Source organism: Brienomyrus brachyistius, chromosome 18 (genome assembly GCF_023856365.1).
Source record: "Brienomyrus brachyistius isolate T26 chromosome 18, BBRACH_0.4, whole genome shotgun sequence".
Classification (NCBI taxonomy): Eukaryota; Metazoa; Chordata; class Actinopteri; order Osteoglossiformes; family Mormyridae; genus Brienomyrus; species Brienomyrus brachyistius.
In genome coordinates, this window is record NC_064550.1 from 15,170,517 (window position 1) to 15,188,742 (window position 18,226).

An 18,226-nucleotide genomic window follows, 5' to 3' on the forward strand; every position below is an offset into this window, starting at 1 on the left:
TTTTTCTCTTTTCCCTCGCTCCCTCTCTATTTCCCTTCTTCTCCGTTTTCGTCCTTCTGTCCCCCTCTCTCTCCCTCTCCCTCTCTTGAGGAAATAAATAAAAATAAATAAATAAATAAATAAATAGAAATAAAGTAGTCCTCCGCAGAGGGGGGGTGGTGGAGGGAATATATATAAAAATAAAATAAAAAAAGAATTGCACAGGACATTAAATGGATCATTAATGGATATTTTCATTTTTCTCCAACAAAATACAATAAAGTTCAATAACAAATATTCAGATAACACTACGCTTCAGGCATACTTAATAAAATACAAGTTAAAAACAAAAATCGCAGTTCAATGCAGTGGTGCACTGTTATGGAAATATTGGCCAATACAGATATATTTTTTCTCGTATTAGCGATACCGATAACAGATTTAACTTGATAGTTTAGGATATATTCATATTCATTGTTTATTATCAAAGAACCAGAGATGAACAATATATGTATTTTGAACCCCCTGACCTTGACAGTCTCATTCGCAGTGTAGGCACTGTGGGTAAATTACGCTGGATTAATCTCATAAATTGTAAAATTTATATATATATATATATATATATATATATATATATATATATATATATATATATATATAGACATGAAACTTCAAACACTACTGGCCAGTGTGTGTGTGTAAAAGAGTTTGTCGCAATATGCTGGATCAGAATACAAACATATATGAGCATAAGTGTGACTGCACCTTAAGGATACTGTCTACGTTTTTCACGATGGCCTGAAGAGGAAGAGACTGACGCCAAGCACAGACAAACGGGAAGCAGAGCTCGGCATCTCAAAGCGGTTTACAGGAGCCCATGACAGAGCAGGAACCAGAGCAGTTAGAGCTCAAAGACAATCAGAAAAAAAAGGTTGCAGGTCTCAGCACAGTTGATGTGGTAGAACTGAGACCGAGCCCTTTGAGTTTCAAAGGTTTGTATTTTGCAATTTGAACTGCCGTTGTCTATTAAAACGCGTAACTATCTTTTGCATGGCCTGTGAGTAATTTAAGACAACATGACTCATTTTCAGACTCTTGGCATACTTCCAAACCCAACCCCAAATTAATGTTCTTTCGCTGTTAAAAAAAAAGATATCGGTCAGGGTCTTCATGACATTTGGCTTAGGTTCTCCTTCAAAATGAGAACTAGGAACTAGTTTCGTTCAACTTAGCTAAAATTCTGTACAACACGGCTTCATATCACAATATTTCAGAAAACGCAACTCACAAAACCTGTTTCTTAGAAAATCACATGGCAGTGTTTTGGTTTAATATTTCGGAAATCATGTTGGAGGACGACGACCTCTCCTGCGCTTCGTTTATGGGTGTAAGATTTATATTTGCATACCAGTCGAATTCTGCACAGAAGCCACTTGGGCAAACTTGGGTCTTCCATGGAGCCCATGGGCAAACCTAATTTGAATCAGTTATATTTCCCCAATATAAACACAGATGGGATCACATCAAAATATGGTCTGGGTCCAATGTGGACCCAAATAAGATTTGCTGTGTTGCCTGTGATTTGATTGGATGCGTTTCATGCGATAGGAACACATTATAATATTTGTGAGTCACGGATATTAACGTGAGGTCATCATATAAACTGACCGCAGGCTTTTTATGGTATGATGTCATCCAGTCATACCGTTGTACCAGTGCCACTAGCACAATCAGCAGCCATTTTAACTGTGCATCTATTCTTCCATTTTAAGAAAAAAAAATGGAAGTCTGCCCAAGACTTGTTTCGTGACAGATGTGTGACTGTGGAAGCTCCTTCGCAGTCGTGGGGGTTGACTTCGGTCTGGAAGTGCATGAAAGTCATAAAGAGAGCAGACATTTCGAAAGCAGAGCGACCCACTTTAAACTAGATCTCGTCCACATTTACCCACGCAGCACATCGAGGGCTTCCAAGGAAAACCATAAAAATATATAGTACTGTGTAATAACTCAACATGTGTGTGATCTAGTCACAGCACCTGAGGTACTCACCCATAAACATACATATAGTGCTTGACACACCAAATCCATCAGCAGATTATGGACGGTACTGAACCCTTCAAGACAATTCAGGTAACATAATGACCTCTGATTATTAGGCATATTCCCGAGTTATTATACATATTCCCAAAAAACACCACTTGTGCACAATCAGCAGTAATTAACTGATTTTTCCATACACATCATTAGATGATATGAATCATTTAATAGCTTTATTTTGGAACAAGTATTCTTCATCAAAAATATTAAACCACCAAACTATTTTCTTAACACAATATATATCAAAGGGTACAGACTGAATGCCATTTCTGTTTTTAATTTAACCATAACTAAGTCCAAATTTGTATTTTATGAATAATGACCCATTGCTCCTGGCTTTGACTCACTAAAATTCTCAGGCAAGACAAAGCAGAAGCAACATCCTTCTCGAAGTCCTTTTTCTCAAACTGCCCATCGACCAAGGAGCCAAGTTTGAAGTACTTTGAACACCGTGGCACTTTGTCTGTCCGTACTGGATCAGAACCTACCTCCACATCCGCAGAAACCAAAATGTCCTTCTTTGAGTCCGGGGCCCCTGTCCTGATCAGGATGCGTTTCGGAGCGACAGGACTGCGGAAAACGAGGGTGAAGTGGTTTCCTGCGGAGGGATTCTTTCCCCAGAAGAAGCTAGTCCCTAAATCATATGCCTTCTTGGCTGTGAATTCCTTAAAAGGGGTTATGTCCGTGAAGACATCAGCCGGGGGGTTATCAGAGACATTCTCGGGATCCTGCTCGAAGTCTTCGTCCTTCAAGCGATTCAGCGTGCCCTTAAAGGACGAGTATAAGCCCATATGCTGGAAGAGAGATGGTTTGAAGCGAATGGGCTTGACCTGAACCAGAAGTTTGCTGAAATGGCCCAGCAGCCAATCACACGGCATCTCCTGGTAGAACAAATACAGGAAGGATGCCAACTGTGGCAGACTGCTAGAGTGGTACAACTTGCCAATGTAGCCCAACTTGGAGAACTCCATGGTGACCCACGGGGAATTGCCCTGGGACTGAATGAACTTCTTGATGGAGGTGAGGAAATTCCTGGCGCAGACCACGTCATCCTCCAGCATGAGGTAGTAGCGTGATAGATTGGCACTGATGCTGAGGAGGAAGGCGTAATCCACGTTTTGCTTAGAGCGAAAGTAGACGCGGTCTGGAGGGTCGTTGAAATTTCGCTTCAGTCCCTCCAACGGTGGGTAATGCTTCTGCCCCAAGTGGGTGATCAGGAGCTGCCCTTTGAGGACAGGATCAGAAAACTTCTCGGAGATAACTTTGAGCATTCGCTCATTCCAGTCCATGTCGAAGTCTGCCAGAAGAACCACGACCACCATCTCCTCCAGCTCCTCTTGAGACGACTCCGTGAAGATCGAGTGGAGGGTGTCCAACAGGTAAAAACCTTGCTTCCTCTTGACGGAGGACAGGCCCACAGTAAGGTACTCTGAGAAAAGAAAAAACAGGGAGACGGGCGGGTGATTTTCACTGAAACTCATTTCATTTAATAGCAAAATGGTGGCTTTTTTGAAGAATCCAAAATTTAGAGACAATTCTTGAACATCGCTTTGGTACTGCAAATGTTACATACATTGTCATTTACAGAAAAATGACAACAAAAAAAGTACCAAACTCATCCTACTCTCAGTCTTTGTCAACTGTTCCTATCGGATGGTTTCCCTGCAGTTAGGTGCCCTTTTCGTCTATTTTGCATTTCTTTTTACTAGTATTTCTGACGTCGGTTCCAAATGTTGCGTACAGCTCTCAATCTAAGCAGTGTGTGTTGCTGGACACCGAGTGGAAGCTCAGCTTAGCAGTACTTGAGTACCCGGCTCTTTGACTTCAAATGTGTCACATTTTCCACCTCATCTGTACGTCGATGGCCCAAAGCGTCATAGAAATACATAACGGCAAAATGTTGATGGAAATGAATGGAATAAAAAAAACCTCAAACATTGCATTTCAGCATTTCCATGTGTTTTATGCGACAGAAGTGATCCACACCATTCGTGTTTCACTTGGTAATGGAGACACACACAGGACATGGAAGCACTGCCTCATGACAAGGTTCAGAAGAATCACAGGATGTGTTACTTAATTATTCCATAGTCACTAATATTCTGTTTTTCAGGATTCTGTTTGTGTGCTTTTTCCATTCACTTGTGTGAACCAACCTTGCACCTTGTCGGCTTTGCATTAAATGCATGTTTGTCTGCACTTTATCTACTGTATTGCTGCATGCACTAGTGCCCTACAGGCCACGAGAACTTACACACTATTAATGGAATGCAAAAAAAAAAGAATCTCAAAATATGTTAATTTTATGGTTATTATACCGGGAAAAACAAGCCAGTATAAGTTGTCAGAAAGGACAACCACTGAAATGTACAGTAAACACAATCAGGAAGAGACCTAGGCTAACTAGTAATGCAACAATAAAGAAATATGCTGGTGATTAAACCTGCCAGTGCAGAACAGCAGAATGACTCAACATGGTCATACTGTATATATTGTGAAATGAAATTTTGAGCTGCGGGCCAGATTTACTTATGCATTATAACATTGTCCCTCGTCCTGTGGAAAATGGCTAATCATCCAATCCGATCATCTATATTATTTTTGTAGTTGTGTCTTTAGCTCTGGTGTGGCTACCTCTGAAGACTGATAGTGTTTTAGTGTCGACAGGCAGTGTCAGTCAAGACATCAAACCAATGCAGAGATCTTGATTTTTAATGAATATCAGCTGACTGATGTTAACCAATACGTTGTACATCAGTAAGTTTGACATTTTTTTTTTACTACAGTAGCTAGCTGGCTACCTCAGAGTATGGACCATTGCTACTGTAGTTAGCAAAAAGAATTACTTTTTGCACAAAAAAAAAAAATAAGAGCGTTTCCAAAAACCATAAGAGTGAGCGCTCTGTGCTACAAGACAGGGATGAATTTCTCATAGGTATCAAAGCACAGAGATCATTCACTATTGCTTGCTTTAAGGAGATTAATGAACTTTCCCCAGCCGTATTATGTTTCAGAAATTTGTGTGCCGATGCCGCCGTTCTGCACGTCTCCCTACAGCATGCGAGCACGAGATGAGGTGAGATGTGCAGAACCTGGAAGGAGGAACATGTTTAAGGCAGATTTTGCTCCCCAAAAATCAATTCTAATGATCCAGATTGATGCAGCTGAATCACGGCCTTAATAACTGCATCCTTATGATGCATCGTTAAATCTTTACATACAAATATTTGTACAGACAATCCCAATATAATCCGGGGACATGTTCCGATAAGTTTATGGTGAAAATGCATTTTAATACAGTACACCCAAACAACACCATTGCCTAGCCTAGCTGTAAGCAGTCCACCGTAAGCTGCGGAGAGTCTGCATACATGAACAAAATATGACATATTATGTGAATTCACTCAGTAATAAGGAATATTGAGGTTTCTTTGTCTTCTACGTTTACTTAGTTATGTCCTATGCATGCATCTGAGTTTTTGAAAAGTGCTATATAAATAAAATGTATTTAAATCCATCCATCCATTTTCCAAACCGCTTATCCTACTGGGCACACTCACATTGCAGGGCACACTCACACACCATTCACTCACACATGCACACCTACAGGCAATTTAGCAACTCCAATTAGCCTCAGCATGGTTTTTGGACTGTGGGGGGGAACCGGAGTACCTGGAGGAAACCCCATGACGACATGGGGAGAACATGCAAACTCCGCACACATGTGTGCTAACCACTGCACCGCCATGCCACCCCCATTTATTTAAATGTGTTTTCTAATGTACAAAAATGCCATTGTGTACTCACTCTGGGACGCTGCAGGAAAGCCGGCCAGGAACTCGTAGGACGTGTTGAATGGCACCATGTCATTCTGGAGATGGTGAAAAATCTGCAGGTTCCTTTCAGAGTGGAACTGCTGTGAGACAAGCTCCCGAGCCCATATCTGCACCTCTCCGTAGTTCCGCAGCAGTCCAGACGCAGGTGCCTTTGTCACATGGAGAGGTCCGAACGTCAGGCACTCCCAGGCGCACATTAATCTGCTTTGCTTGAGTGTTTTTAAGCTACGGGCCACCTCATATCCCCAGTGATGGTATTACACAAAAAATGAAAATCGGCATTGAGCTTCTAGTCTGATAATTTATTTACTTCTTTGACCACGGCATGCGACCATGCGGCCCAGAATCATTTAACACTGAAGTAATTGAAACTAATTGCGGCCACCACTCTCGTAACCATTAGGTAAATGATTGAAATGACCAAAACACAGTTAAATGGTCAATAAATTCAGCTGGCTCAGTACTCAGTGGTTTGCGTGTGGATAAGAACCAACAAAACATTATACTACATAAATATAAATTAATATTAAAAAAAACTGATGGAATTAGCATTCCTCCATTTCAATATGCATTTAAACTATTTGTCAAGTCAGACAACAAGGAGAAAAGGGGGAACTTCACTGACGGACGTCTCCGTGCTGGGGGAGTAGACCGATACGTAGAGCAGGACGATGAGGGAGATGAGAGCGGCTGTGTATGTCAGAGCTTTTCTCGGGTAACACCGCATCGCCGGGCAAAGACAGCACCTTCAGATACACCAGCAATAATAAGAATTATAATCCACCCAGTAACTATTACACCTTTTAAACTCTCCACGGAGACTGAAACGCAGTACCAGTCAAATTCCTGGACACACCTGCTTTTAATGCATTTGTCTATTTTTCCACTATTTTGTTCACCTTATAGTACAAGGCCTAGAGGCGACGAATGGATACATATCAAATATTGCAACAACCAATAGAAACGCTTAACCCTTTAACCTCAGTGACATCACTGCACGCTCTAGGCATTGAAGGGCAGCGTGTGGCTCAGCCTCTCTGGGTTCGAGGCAAAACACTCACACTTCTGTGGCCGTTCAAGCAAAGAGCGAGGCCCTTATCCCTCAGCTCCATGGGTGCTGCTATGGCTGGCTGCCCTTCACTGCCAGACTCGCTCTCACCTACGTGTGTATGATAGAGAGCAAGATGGGGTGGGCAAAAAGTCTCCCACGCGAATAAATAGTGTCGTTTTTATTCTTTGAACCAGCTTCCAGATACTCGTATAGCCACCTGGAACGATTCTCCAACAATCCTCAAGGGGTCCCTACAGATTCTGAGCACAAGCTGACTGCCTTGCTCTTACTCGTCGAGCTAACATGTCCCAAAGCAGCTCTACAGGCCTTAGGTCCGGGAATTGGGGCACAAAGAGTCTGACTGGCCTCCTACACACCAAACTTCACCAACAGTGAAACCCAGTTCCAGAACATACTCAAAGACACAGCCCATTCAGCATGACACCCCAAACAAATAACTGGTATACTAATGTCAGGATACACAACACAGATCACACACACACACACACACACATCACTGTCTGGATACACAACACAAATCACACACACACACACACACACACACACACACACACACACACACACACACACACACACACACACACACACACACACACACACACACACACACACACACACACACACATCACTGTCTGGATACAGAACCCCAAAACTCCTATAACAGCTACTCACCTACTTACATAAAGCTCTTAAAATCCAAATAACTACAGTACACGTTACCACCACACCCAACTACCAGTCTCTCCAGCCCATAAGTCAAATGGCAAGAGAACCCCAACCCTTCCCTTCCTACACCTTGCCTATAACAGCAAATACCTATAACGGTGGACACCTGTCCCCAATTTCCCCATCAGGAGCACCCTCGTTATCCAATTTACCTAGCTCCATTCAGGCCTTTACACATCGCTTTCCTGCTTCACAAGATGGTGCTTACTACATAACCCTGAGGTGTCCTTAGGGTCTTTATCTTATGGAAAAACAAATGATTTTCAGTAGGTGTGTCCAGACTTGAGTCCCATGATATTAACAGAACAGAATATCTGTCATTGTAGATGGACAATGAAACTGTTTTATCCAGTAATGCTAAAAAGTACAAATACAATTTTTATATGCATTTGTGTGTGTGTGTATATTTTATATATATATATATATATATATATATATATATATATATATATATATATATATATATATATAAACATGAACCAGTGTATTACATGATGCAATCAGCTTAAGTAATCCAAATTATCTAAAAGTTCAACAACAATTCCCCATTTAAGATTTTTCTTTTTTTTAAAAAAAAAGTGCAAGTCTAGTTACAAATGAAGTTCCTTCTTTTCTGTAGTGCCGCGGTACCTGGGACTTCTCACCACAGTCTCCGTAGTCCTGTTCGTTCCAGCCGAGCTCGTCCGTCTTAATTGGATGTGAGAGACCTGGAGGACATGAGAAGATGACGTGTCAAATGCCCCGTTTTGCACATTCATAGCCATACGCCGAACTTCATTCCACGTAGGAGATTCCGGCATAATTTCACCTTAAAAATGCGTTTGAAGGTCATGTACTCCTGCTTTTACCCAAGCACACATTGCGTTTGTGTTTATTGTTCCAAAGTAAATATACCAGAGCTGAATCTACAGGTCTACAACCAGCACTACAAATGTAACTAAATCAAACAAGATGGTTAAGATTAAGATAGCACTTCAGCCAGCTCCGAGACCTTTATTTAAAGTGCTGTGACTACCAACATTTGACAACTATAGCAGCTAGGCACATAATTTACCTCTCTGTGAAGAAAAGTCACTGACTAGCAAACTACTTTATAATTTATTAAACCCTGCCCTACATCACTCAGCAACATCAGTCCCGATCCATTCAGTAATTATGGTTATGCATAATTCAGCAGACTTTCAGCCTGCATCCTAAGAGCAATGTGATGCTTTGAAGAAAACCTGAAAAAAGCGGAACATTGTAACTGAGATGGGTGACTTAAACATGACTTTAAACAAAAGTTTAAGTCTGCAGAATCTGCAGAAATTTCCAACCGAAAGGATTACATTACATTTCCCGAGGCCTGTCTCAGTCCAGCCAACACTGACGGAAAGTGATTCAGAGTAAAATTAACTTAATGGCACTATTCTTAATTAGGACATCAATATCCTAGAGGCAGAAATCCCATAATAGTTTCAGCAAACATCAATGCATGCATTCTCCAAGCCTTTATGGGCATGTGACTCTGTGCTGTGTGACTGGAAGGCATTGGTTCAAATCCCAACGCCGAAACACCAATGCCACAGCGGATCCCTGAGCAAGGCCCTAACCCCCCAGCCCCAGAGGCACTGCACACTGGCTGACCCTGTTCTCTCACCCCCAAGCTCTTTTCACTATACGTCTTGCACTATAACCAAAACTGTGATGTATGCTGGATTTGCTGCTATACTGTGGTTAATATATTTTTCATTTTAGTTCCACTTATATTCAATTTCCTATTTATTTTCTATTTAGACTCTGATGTGTATGTTCTGAATGACAATAAAGTGGCCATTCATTCATTCATTCATTCAAGCTTGCCATGTACCAGACCTGCCCCTTGAGGATGACTACTCCCATGCAAACAGGGCACACGGTAACCAAACTGTCCAGGCAAACCAGGGAAACTGGGCGGAAAAACCCGAGAAAATGACCAACTCTGGAGATAAAACAAAAGAAGTATTAAACAAAAGAAAACGAAAAGATGAGAGTTCTGTTGTATCGGTAAAAAATCCATAGATCCTGTCAGTGGCCTTCCACAAAGATAAGACATTCTTAGCTTCTAAAGCCAAGGACACATGCCGGCGTTTTTCTAGAATACCGTTTTCGCTTGGGCCTAACAAACCTGATGTAGCCACATGAGAAACAAACAGTCGGTCCATGTCGAAGGTCAAAGTGTGGAGAGCACCAGCCACAAGTAAAGACAGGAAGTCAGGGTGCAGAACATGTAGTAGGGTCACAAGCATATTATATGACTAAAAGTACAGGTGACACCTGAAGGTACGCAAATACAAATCATGAACAAACAGTAGATTTTTCAGATGCGTCACGATTCGTTAATGATGAACAAGTAGTTCGTGGTTAATTAACACATAAGTCAGGGCGTAAACATAGTGCTCCCTCATGCAAAGTGTTACTTAAGTACATCAGAGATGCAGGACAGTATTGCCAATGTTCGATATGCGGATATTTTCAGGCTAATTTTCGACACAGTCTGGTGTCCCGCGGTAAATTCCCTAATGGTGACACCCGACACCAATGGCAGTGCACCAGTCAATTATCAACTTCCGGACGCCTAATTAGCTGAGGAACAACTCTGCACACGCCAGCACTCACATTAAAGCACACAACGTAATGCAAGCTACATAAAGTCAACGCAAAGACAGCAGTAACACCTGACGATGCAGCACCAGCACACGTCCTCAAACACTCTGCCAAGCAGTTAGCTGCAGCCCGTACAGACCTCTTCCACCTGTCGATAGCGATTCTGATACAAGGGCTCTTTTTACTTCAATATTTTAATCTCAAAAGATACAGAATTTTTACTTAATATATTATTAATACCTTTAAAACTAGTAAACAGATGAAAAAATGCATGCTAGAAAAATCTTTAATTAGACAGCTAGAAATATCTTGTTTTAAGAGTTTTCAAGGCATTTACCGTTCAGTTTGAGTATCTTCGAAGCCAGGATACGCAAGTGTTGAACGCGTATGATGACCTACAATGTTTCTCCCACTTGCTGCAAGAGCAGCCACCCCTGCATCACAGGCTGCGAAGAGTGCAGCCCAAACCATCCATTGCATTTTTCATATCACTCACGTCGTCTCGCACAATTGCGTTCACTTTTAGTGGGATTTTCCACTAAACGCTACTCCCACCTCTCCAAACTCTGAAGACTGCAAATCGCTTCCTGTCACAAGTTTCCTGTTAAAAGTTTAAAATACTTCCAAACTGTCAGCCTCTTACCTGGTTCTTATGCTCTCCTCACTGCGAAGGGTATGCATGTGATGTCACAACAGGCGAAAGTCACTGCGCTCACACCCACTGAGAGGCAGCGTTAGCGCTCAACTTGAGTGCTGCTAACAATGTAACTAAAATTAGGAAGGTGATGTCATGCAACTGATTTAACACAAAATAGGAGCTGTCTTTTTAGAGACTGCCAAAATAAGTAAGTATTGGAGGTGGATCGGTCACCTACGGCTGATACCCGATCCGTCACATAGGTCTGGGTCAGTGCCGATACCGATCTGAATATCGGATTGGTGGATCTCTACTACAACGCCAACAGGCCCAACATGGATGGCTGGCGTGCTACACTCGCTCATTGTGCATCTAAAGTCATGTCAGAATGCTTTGTGGATTTAAACTCCACTTTTAACACAGTAATTGCAGGGAAACTAATTTCCAAATGCTTGGGCCTGGGCCACATGTCTTTAAATGGACATTAGACTTCTTGGCTAACTGTCCCCAAGCAGTCTGGTTAGAGACACATCATTCTGCCACGTTCGGTGTGCTTCAGGAATGCATGCTGTGTCCCACCCGCAACTTCCTTTTCGCCCATTTTTTGAACTCATTAACAAAATTTCCGGACTATACTACTGTAAACTGACCTGATCTCAGATAACTTCAGGAGAGGCAGCAAAACAAACATGCACTCCTGTATATAAATGGAGACCAGGAGGACTGCCTCCAGTTTCAAATTCCTAGAGATCTAAATTTCAAATGAGCTTGCGTGGATAGTAAATACTACCTCACTGATTAAGAAGGTACAGTAAGAGCTATCCTGAGATCCGTCAGGAAGGCCAGTGTGATCACACAGGTCATCAGAGGCCACAAACACACCCCTACGACCCTCTCTTCACTCTTTCCCTCAGGCAGGCGAGACTGAGCCATCCAGGCCTGCACCTCAAAGATAACAAACAGTTACTACCCAAGAGCTACTGCCCTGCTGAACCAGCAGTAATCAGTCCTGCTTGCTGTACTATCACATATCATATTGCCCTGTTTATTTGTGCCACTCTTTTCCACCGTTACATTCTCTCACCTCTTGTTATTGCCGACTTATTGCAGCTATTTCCTTATGGTCACACCTCCTTGCTCTTTACTCTTCATCCAGTCTTTTTTTATCCTTGTAAAATTCTCAATACATGCATATATTTGAATACGCTCTATGGTTTTTTTTCTTATTTTTTTCTTTCTGCATTGTCATGAATTTTGATGTACACACCATGATCACAATGAAGGTTTTCCATTCCGTTTGACTCTTCACACAAATTAACGATCGGTTACAGAATAACACCTTTTCGCTCCACAGAATGTACTGAAGCTCATGTTACAGGAATGAATTAAAAATGCTGCGATATGCTTCATTATTATTTTTCTGTATATATTAGTCATTTCCAGAAAAAAAACTAAACCATAGTATAGTACATATTATATTAATAAATATTTCTATAGTACAGACGCTCCTCTACTTTCAACTTACAAAATTTCAGACATACGAATGAAAAGGACCGTAAGCCCCGTTTCCTGTGCGCAACATCAATTTTTTTTTCTGCGCACCAGTTCCGCGCAGCACGACTTCTGTCCGCTACTCCCGCCGCGCAGCAGCGTAGCGTGCAAACTCCCAGCATCCTAGTACTTAGTACTTGCATGTACCCTTGAAATGATGTTGAACAACGACTTACGAACATTTCAAGTTATGAACGGCCGTTCGGAACATAATTCATTCGTAACTAGAGGAGCGTCTGTATATACATAATATATGCTTATGGTATATGGCAGACATATACATATACGTACATAGGACAGTGCTAGTCCACCCTTTCTTTTGGATTCAGCCGTGTTCTCATCCACATCTAATATGAATTCTTTGACAATACATATGGGAAAGTAGCTTTTAGCCTGAGCCTGACCTCAGTAATCCTCGGGAGAAGCATGTAGACACGCAGCGTTCATGACATCCAATAAGCAGATTTAGTCGAGTGGGTGGTGCTTATACACCTTCCATCTTCAGGCAGAGAATTTTTCAACTTTAGCAGCAGCACAAGGAAGTAAAGTGGCAGGAAGGGTGAGGACATCCTGCCCTGTGCCGAGTGCTGAAACGCGACATTACCACTGACATCCAGCAAAGGCCGGCACACAGCCATTCACTGCCCCTTTTCTGGTACAAGCCTTCCATCTAGGATCTGTGTCGAACGGACCAGTCACTGGTTCATTCAACATCAATCCGTCTTGGATAATGCTGCACACATTGCATCACTGGCCCCCTCTCTGGCCTGAGACATCTGCTGCTGGTCTTTATACAAATATAAATTTCATCCTCAACTTCTTACAATTCTTCTTCCTCTAGAATCTCGTCTTACTTGATCTGTGTACAGCTTTGCTGTGGACGCACACACACACACACACAAGAACGCACATGTAGGGTGTACCTATCCTTATGGGGCCCAATCATTCATGTCTATGGGAAAATGCTAACGCTAACTATGACAGCCTTAACCCCCACCCTGCCCTAACCATAACCATAAGTAACCAAGCAAAATACAAGAGTTTTTGCATTTTTAGTTTTTTCATAGCAGTCACTGATTTTTATAAAATAGAGTTTTACCTTATGGGGACCAGGAAAAAAACTGATATTTATCACGTTATGGGGACAGGATAGGTATACCCGCTCGTGCGCGCGCACACACACACACACACACACACACACACACAGTATCTTCAGCTTTATGGGGACCTTCCATTCATTTCATTGGGCATAATCCTAATCTCATCTATGACAACTTTAAGGGATTAAGCGGTTTCAGAAAATGGATGGATGATAACCTTAACCCCCACCCATCCCTAACCTTAACCTTAAATAACCCAACAAAATACAATACACTTGTCATTTTTAGTTTTCGGAATGCAGTCATGAATTACTGTAAAATTCGGAAAAAAAAAAAATGTCCCCACAAGGTCACAAAAATCACAGGTTAATGGATACATTTTATGTCACAGCAATGAAATATGATCCACGCAAAAAAGAGAAATTGAGAAATGCTTGTTAGCAACTGTAAAACTGTAAAACTGTAAGCCATCAAACATTTTTATGTGTTATACTGATAAGAATTGCATTATGTGGACAAAAGCATTGGGCCACACCTCTCAGTAACGCATTCAGGGATTTCATTCAGTCCGTGATTAAAATCAAGCACCTAGCCATACAGCCAGGCTTACAAACATTTATGGAAGACTGGTTCGTTCTGAAGAGCTCAGTGAATTCAAGTGTGGCACTGTCAAAGGATGCCACCTTTGCAATAAGTCAGTTCATGAAATTTCTTCCCTGCTACGATATAAGTGGTATTATTGCAAAGTGGAAGCAGTTAGGGGCAACAGAAATGCAGCCACGAAGTGGCAGGCCATGTAAAGAAACAGCCGGGTCGATGAATGCCGAGGCACATAGTGTGTAAAGGTCTCCAACACTCTGCTGACTCCAAACTTCCTCTGGCATTAACTCCAGCACAAAAACTGTGTACCAGCAGCTTCATGGAATGGGCTTCCATGGCCAGGCAGCTGCTTGCAGGCCTCACATCAGCGAGCACAATGGCAAGTACTGGGTGGACTGGTGTAAAGCACTCCGCCCCTGGGCTCTGGAGCTGGAGCATGTACTATGTTTGTAATGAAAATTCTAAGAAACGGGGATGCAGAACAGGGCCGGGACTGAAACCCCCAATGTGAGACACCATGAACTCATTCATAATAAAATAAAACAGTAGGCATTAATTTATAACAACCATTAAAGTGACACAGATCTATAGTGACAAGAAAAACCGCTAAACTAGTATTCATCATTTAATTGGTTTAAGCCATAAAACCAGTAAAACTAAAATAAATCTAAAAATCGCTGTCCACATTGAAACCTGTGTTTGATCTTCAGTATCTGAGCCCTTCCTAATTTGACCGTGGCGAATACAGATACTCGTCCAACTGTTAACCAACTTCAAGAAAACCGTAAATCTAAGGATTAAAGGTCTGTGAAACTTACCCGAGTAAAGGTGAAAGGGCTTTTGTTTTTAAGTGCCAAAGACGGCAGCTCCGCCTATAAAAAAAAGGGCGATGAGAGATAAGAAAAACTTACAGAAACTGCAGGGGAAAAAAAGCGAAACAGGTCCAGCAACGCACTTGGGTTTATTATTCATCTTAAAAAACGACGTGGTCATTACATTAAATCCATACTGAAATACAGTCGTCTTGGGGGAAACGAAAGTAAATACACTTTCCTCCAAAAAAAAAGTACACGAGAGGAGAAGATGAGAAACACGAGTTACTTACCGGTATTTATTAGACAAGATGAACTTTTATGATCAAAGAGGTAAATTCTTGTGAATACAGCGGTAAGGAATACATTGCAAGACGAACATAGTTCAGGGACGGTACACAGACTACATTCCTTGAAGTCCACAGCTGGAAACCTGTATCGCTCCCTTGTCAGACACGTTTTCTGCGCAGACAGAACTTAACTGAAAGGCCGACCTTCTGACTCACGTTTTTGCGGAAACACGTTGCTTTTCAGCTCTGACCGCATTAACAGTCCCGGTGAGAAGAAGCGAAAATGTAACAGCTAAAGTGGATAGAAGCGGCAGCTGTGTGACAAGCAGAAACGCGCATCCTCCCGTAGGTCCCCGGCCGCAGCGCCCCCACCACCGATCTCACGGCTGATAACCGGGGCCCCTGACCAAAGTGCGGTTTTATTAATACCGGCAAGGGGCGGAGCGACGGGCGACCGCCAACCTATCAAATGCAGCCGACGCGGTTACGGGTGACGTTTCCTGTTTATTATTATAGGCTACACGAGGTACATTGAAAAAGTAGCAAACGTGGTAAGATGTGTGAAGTAAATCACACTTAAGCAGCATTTTCAACCGTATCTTGAATGTAAATTCTGAACGTTAAAGCGATTTAGCGTTTTTGGAACAGTTTATTAATAATTCAAGGTATTCTATGAATTCCTTAGGTGACACTCAGTATCTGTCGGTGTAAAGTTGTAGAGCGAGGTTGGCAGCGCTATTGTAACATTGCAGCACTTATTTACAATTTGATCTTAAATGCGGGATCGTAAATATATCAGTAAAGCTTGAAAATGTCATTGGACAAAACCAAAGTGGCATGGGAACAGGACCTAAACATTGAACTTTCCAGGAAGATCTGACAACGTTGCCTGGAATGTATTCATAACTGCTCTTTATGCATCAGAGGATGCCTGAAGCTAGTTAAAGTACAGCATCGTTTGCTCTATTCAAATGATAAATTTGCAATAATATATCTTAACGTTAATTAAATGTATTTACGTTGTGATCAAGGTCCAGTTACTGTAGGCCGTAGAATTTTTGAGGTCCAGTCATGCTTGTGTAGGAAGACAATTATATTTACCCCATACATCTCTATCTTTGGGTTCTCTCTCTCTCCCCCCCCCCCCCCCCCCCCCCACACACACAGGTCAACATTTCTGCATCACAAGCAAATGCAATAGCACTAATGCTTCGAAGGCTAATTCTATTTCAGTGGAAATCAGATAAGCCTCCATTTTTTACAATTGGATTAGTGAAATGCTCTCCATGTTGCAGTTGGAAAAACTGACAAACATTACGGCCAACTGACAGGAAAACATTGGAGCGACCTGGTCACCCTTCATCATATTTAGTTAATTTTCATTGATTCGGTTTTTCTAACACTATTTGAAAGAGGCCATTAGTTTATTGGTTATTGGTTTTACGTCACGTTGCATGGGGCAAATTTAGATGTAGCGAAAGTGGAGATTGTTCAAGACTACAAGTACCTAATGGGGGACATATTGACAGTAAGCTGGACTGGTCTAAGAACTAACATAAAAATGCATGTAATAAGAGTCAGAGAAGGCTATTTTTCCTACGCAGACTCAGATCATATAGGCTCTGCAACACCATGCTGCAGAGGTTCTTCGACACTGGTGGCCAGTGCCATCTTCTACGCTGCGACATGCTCGGGGAGCAGTATGAGAGTGGCAGACACAAAGAGGTCTAGCAAACTGAAACAGAAGGCTGGCTCTGCGGTCAGCGAGAAACTGGACACCCGGGAAACTGCCGTAGATCGGAGAATGTTGGCCAGACTTCAGCCCGTTGATGGAAATGTGGATCACGCACTTCACCGGGATGTGGTTGGACAAGAAGCATCTTGAGGTGCCGGCTGACTAGCATGAAGTGCTCCACTGAACGCCACAGGAAATCCTTCCTCCGCATAGTCATTAGACTCGATCTATAACACCCAAGGTCACTCACCCATACAATAAGCTACTTCCCTCCCTCCCTTACTCTGTCTTTAGTCCATTTTTTGTATTCTACTGATGTACAAGAACTGGCCTGCTGCTGCCGACTTGCGCAGCTCATACCAAGCCCCTCCTTTGAATGTGGAATATTTCATCACTTTGTCCAATATTATCAATATTAACGTGTAATATACCTCTGGCTCTGAGCGACTACTGTGAGAATATACAGTAATGCACCTTGTCAGGAACTTCTGCTATATAGCATTCAGCTCATTCAAATTCACAGTGAACTAGTTAAATAGCAAACTAGTTACATAGTTGCGCATAGTAGCTCATTGAAAATAGAGTATATGGCTTCTCTCTCGAAAGAGCTTATATGGTAGTTAATTTGACATTTAGTCAATCTATATATTTTATTTATATCTGATTTTTGTTTATGGTATATTACCTTTAGGTTCTGGGATGGGCTCCGGAACCCCCCCCCCCCCCCCCGACCCAGTAGGATAAGCGGTTTGGAAAATGTATGGATGGATGGATATATTACCTTTATTCATTTTGTTATACAGTGTTCATCGTGTCCGATGGTGTCTCTTCAGGTGTGCAGTCGTAGCAGAAACAATTTCAGGGATCAATAAGGTTTTTCTAATGATTCTGACTTTCCATTCACTTGGTAAGAAGCATCACTGCGTGTCTAATTGCGAGTGCCAGTTCACTTTCTGTTGCGTGTGTAAAAGCCCAAAGGTAAGTGAAACGTTACATTTGATTATCGTTTATGATTGCGGTTTACAGCGCTTCACAATGATTAACTCCTCGGCGTTCCTGAAGTCACCGTCAAGTCTGAGATGAAAACATTAAAATATTACTATGTATACATCGTTGTTTTTGGTTTTACTAAGAAATTCAATTTCATCATGCTGCTCATTTTAAGT

The 18,226-nt window shown here is 42.0% G+C and overlaps 1 protein-coding gene across 5 annotated transcripts; it reads right to left on the minus strand.

The window, feature by feature from the left end:
* LOC125713209 (alpha-1,3-mannosyl-glycoprotein 4-beta-N-acetylglucosaminyltransferase C-like) lies at nt 1-15,734 on the minus strand. 5 transcript variants are annotated; one of them, XM_048984176.1, is made up of 6 exons: nt 7,665-7,769; nt 6,538-6,658; nt 5,884-6,061; nt 2,565-3,505; nt 2,029-2,093; nt 1-84 (listed from the first exon to the last, which is right to left on the minus strand). In XM_048984176.1, coding segments are annotated over exons 1-5 (1,269 nt in total). In that variant the 5' UTR covers nt 7,667-7,769; the 3' UTR covers nt 1-84; nt 2,029-2,066. The 5 variants fall into 5 exon arrangements, with proteins under 5 accessions (XP_048840133.1, XP_048840130.1, XP_048840129.1 ...); XM_048984173.1 differs by lacking the exons at nt 1-84; nt 2,029-2,093; nt 7,665-7,769 and adding exons at nt 8,355-8,417; nt 15,042-15,095; nt 15,329-15,734 and having other exon boundaries at nt 2,223-3,505; XM_048984172.1 differs by lacking the exons at nt 1-84; nt 2,029-2,093; nt 7,665-7,769 and adding exons at nt 8,341-8,417; nt 15,042-15,095; nt 15,329-15,734 and having other exon boundaries at nt 2,223-3,505.
* Nucleotides 15,735-18,226: the final 2,492 nt, after the last annotated feature.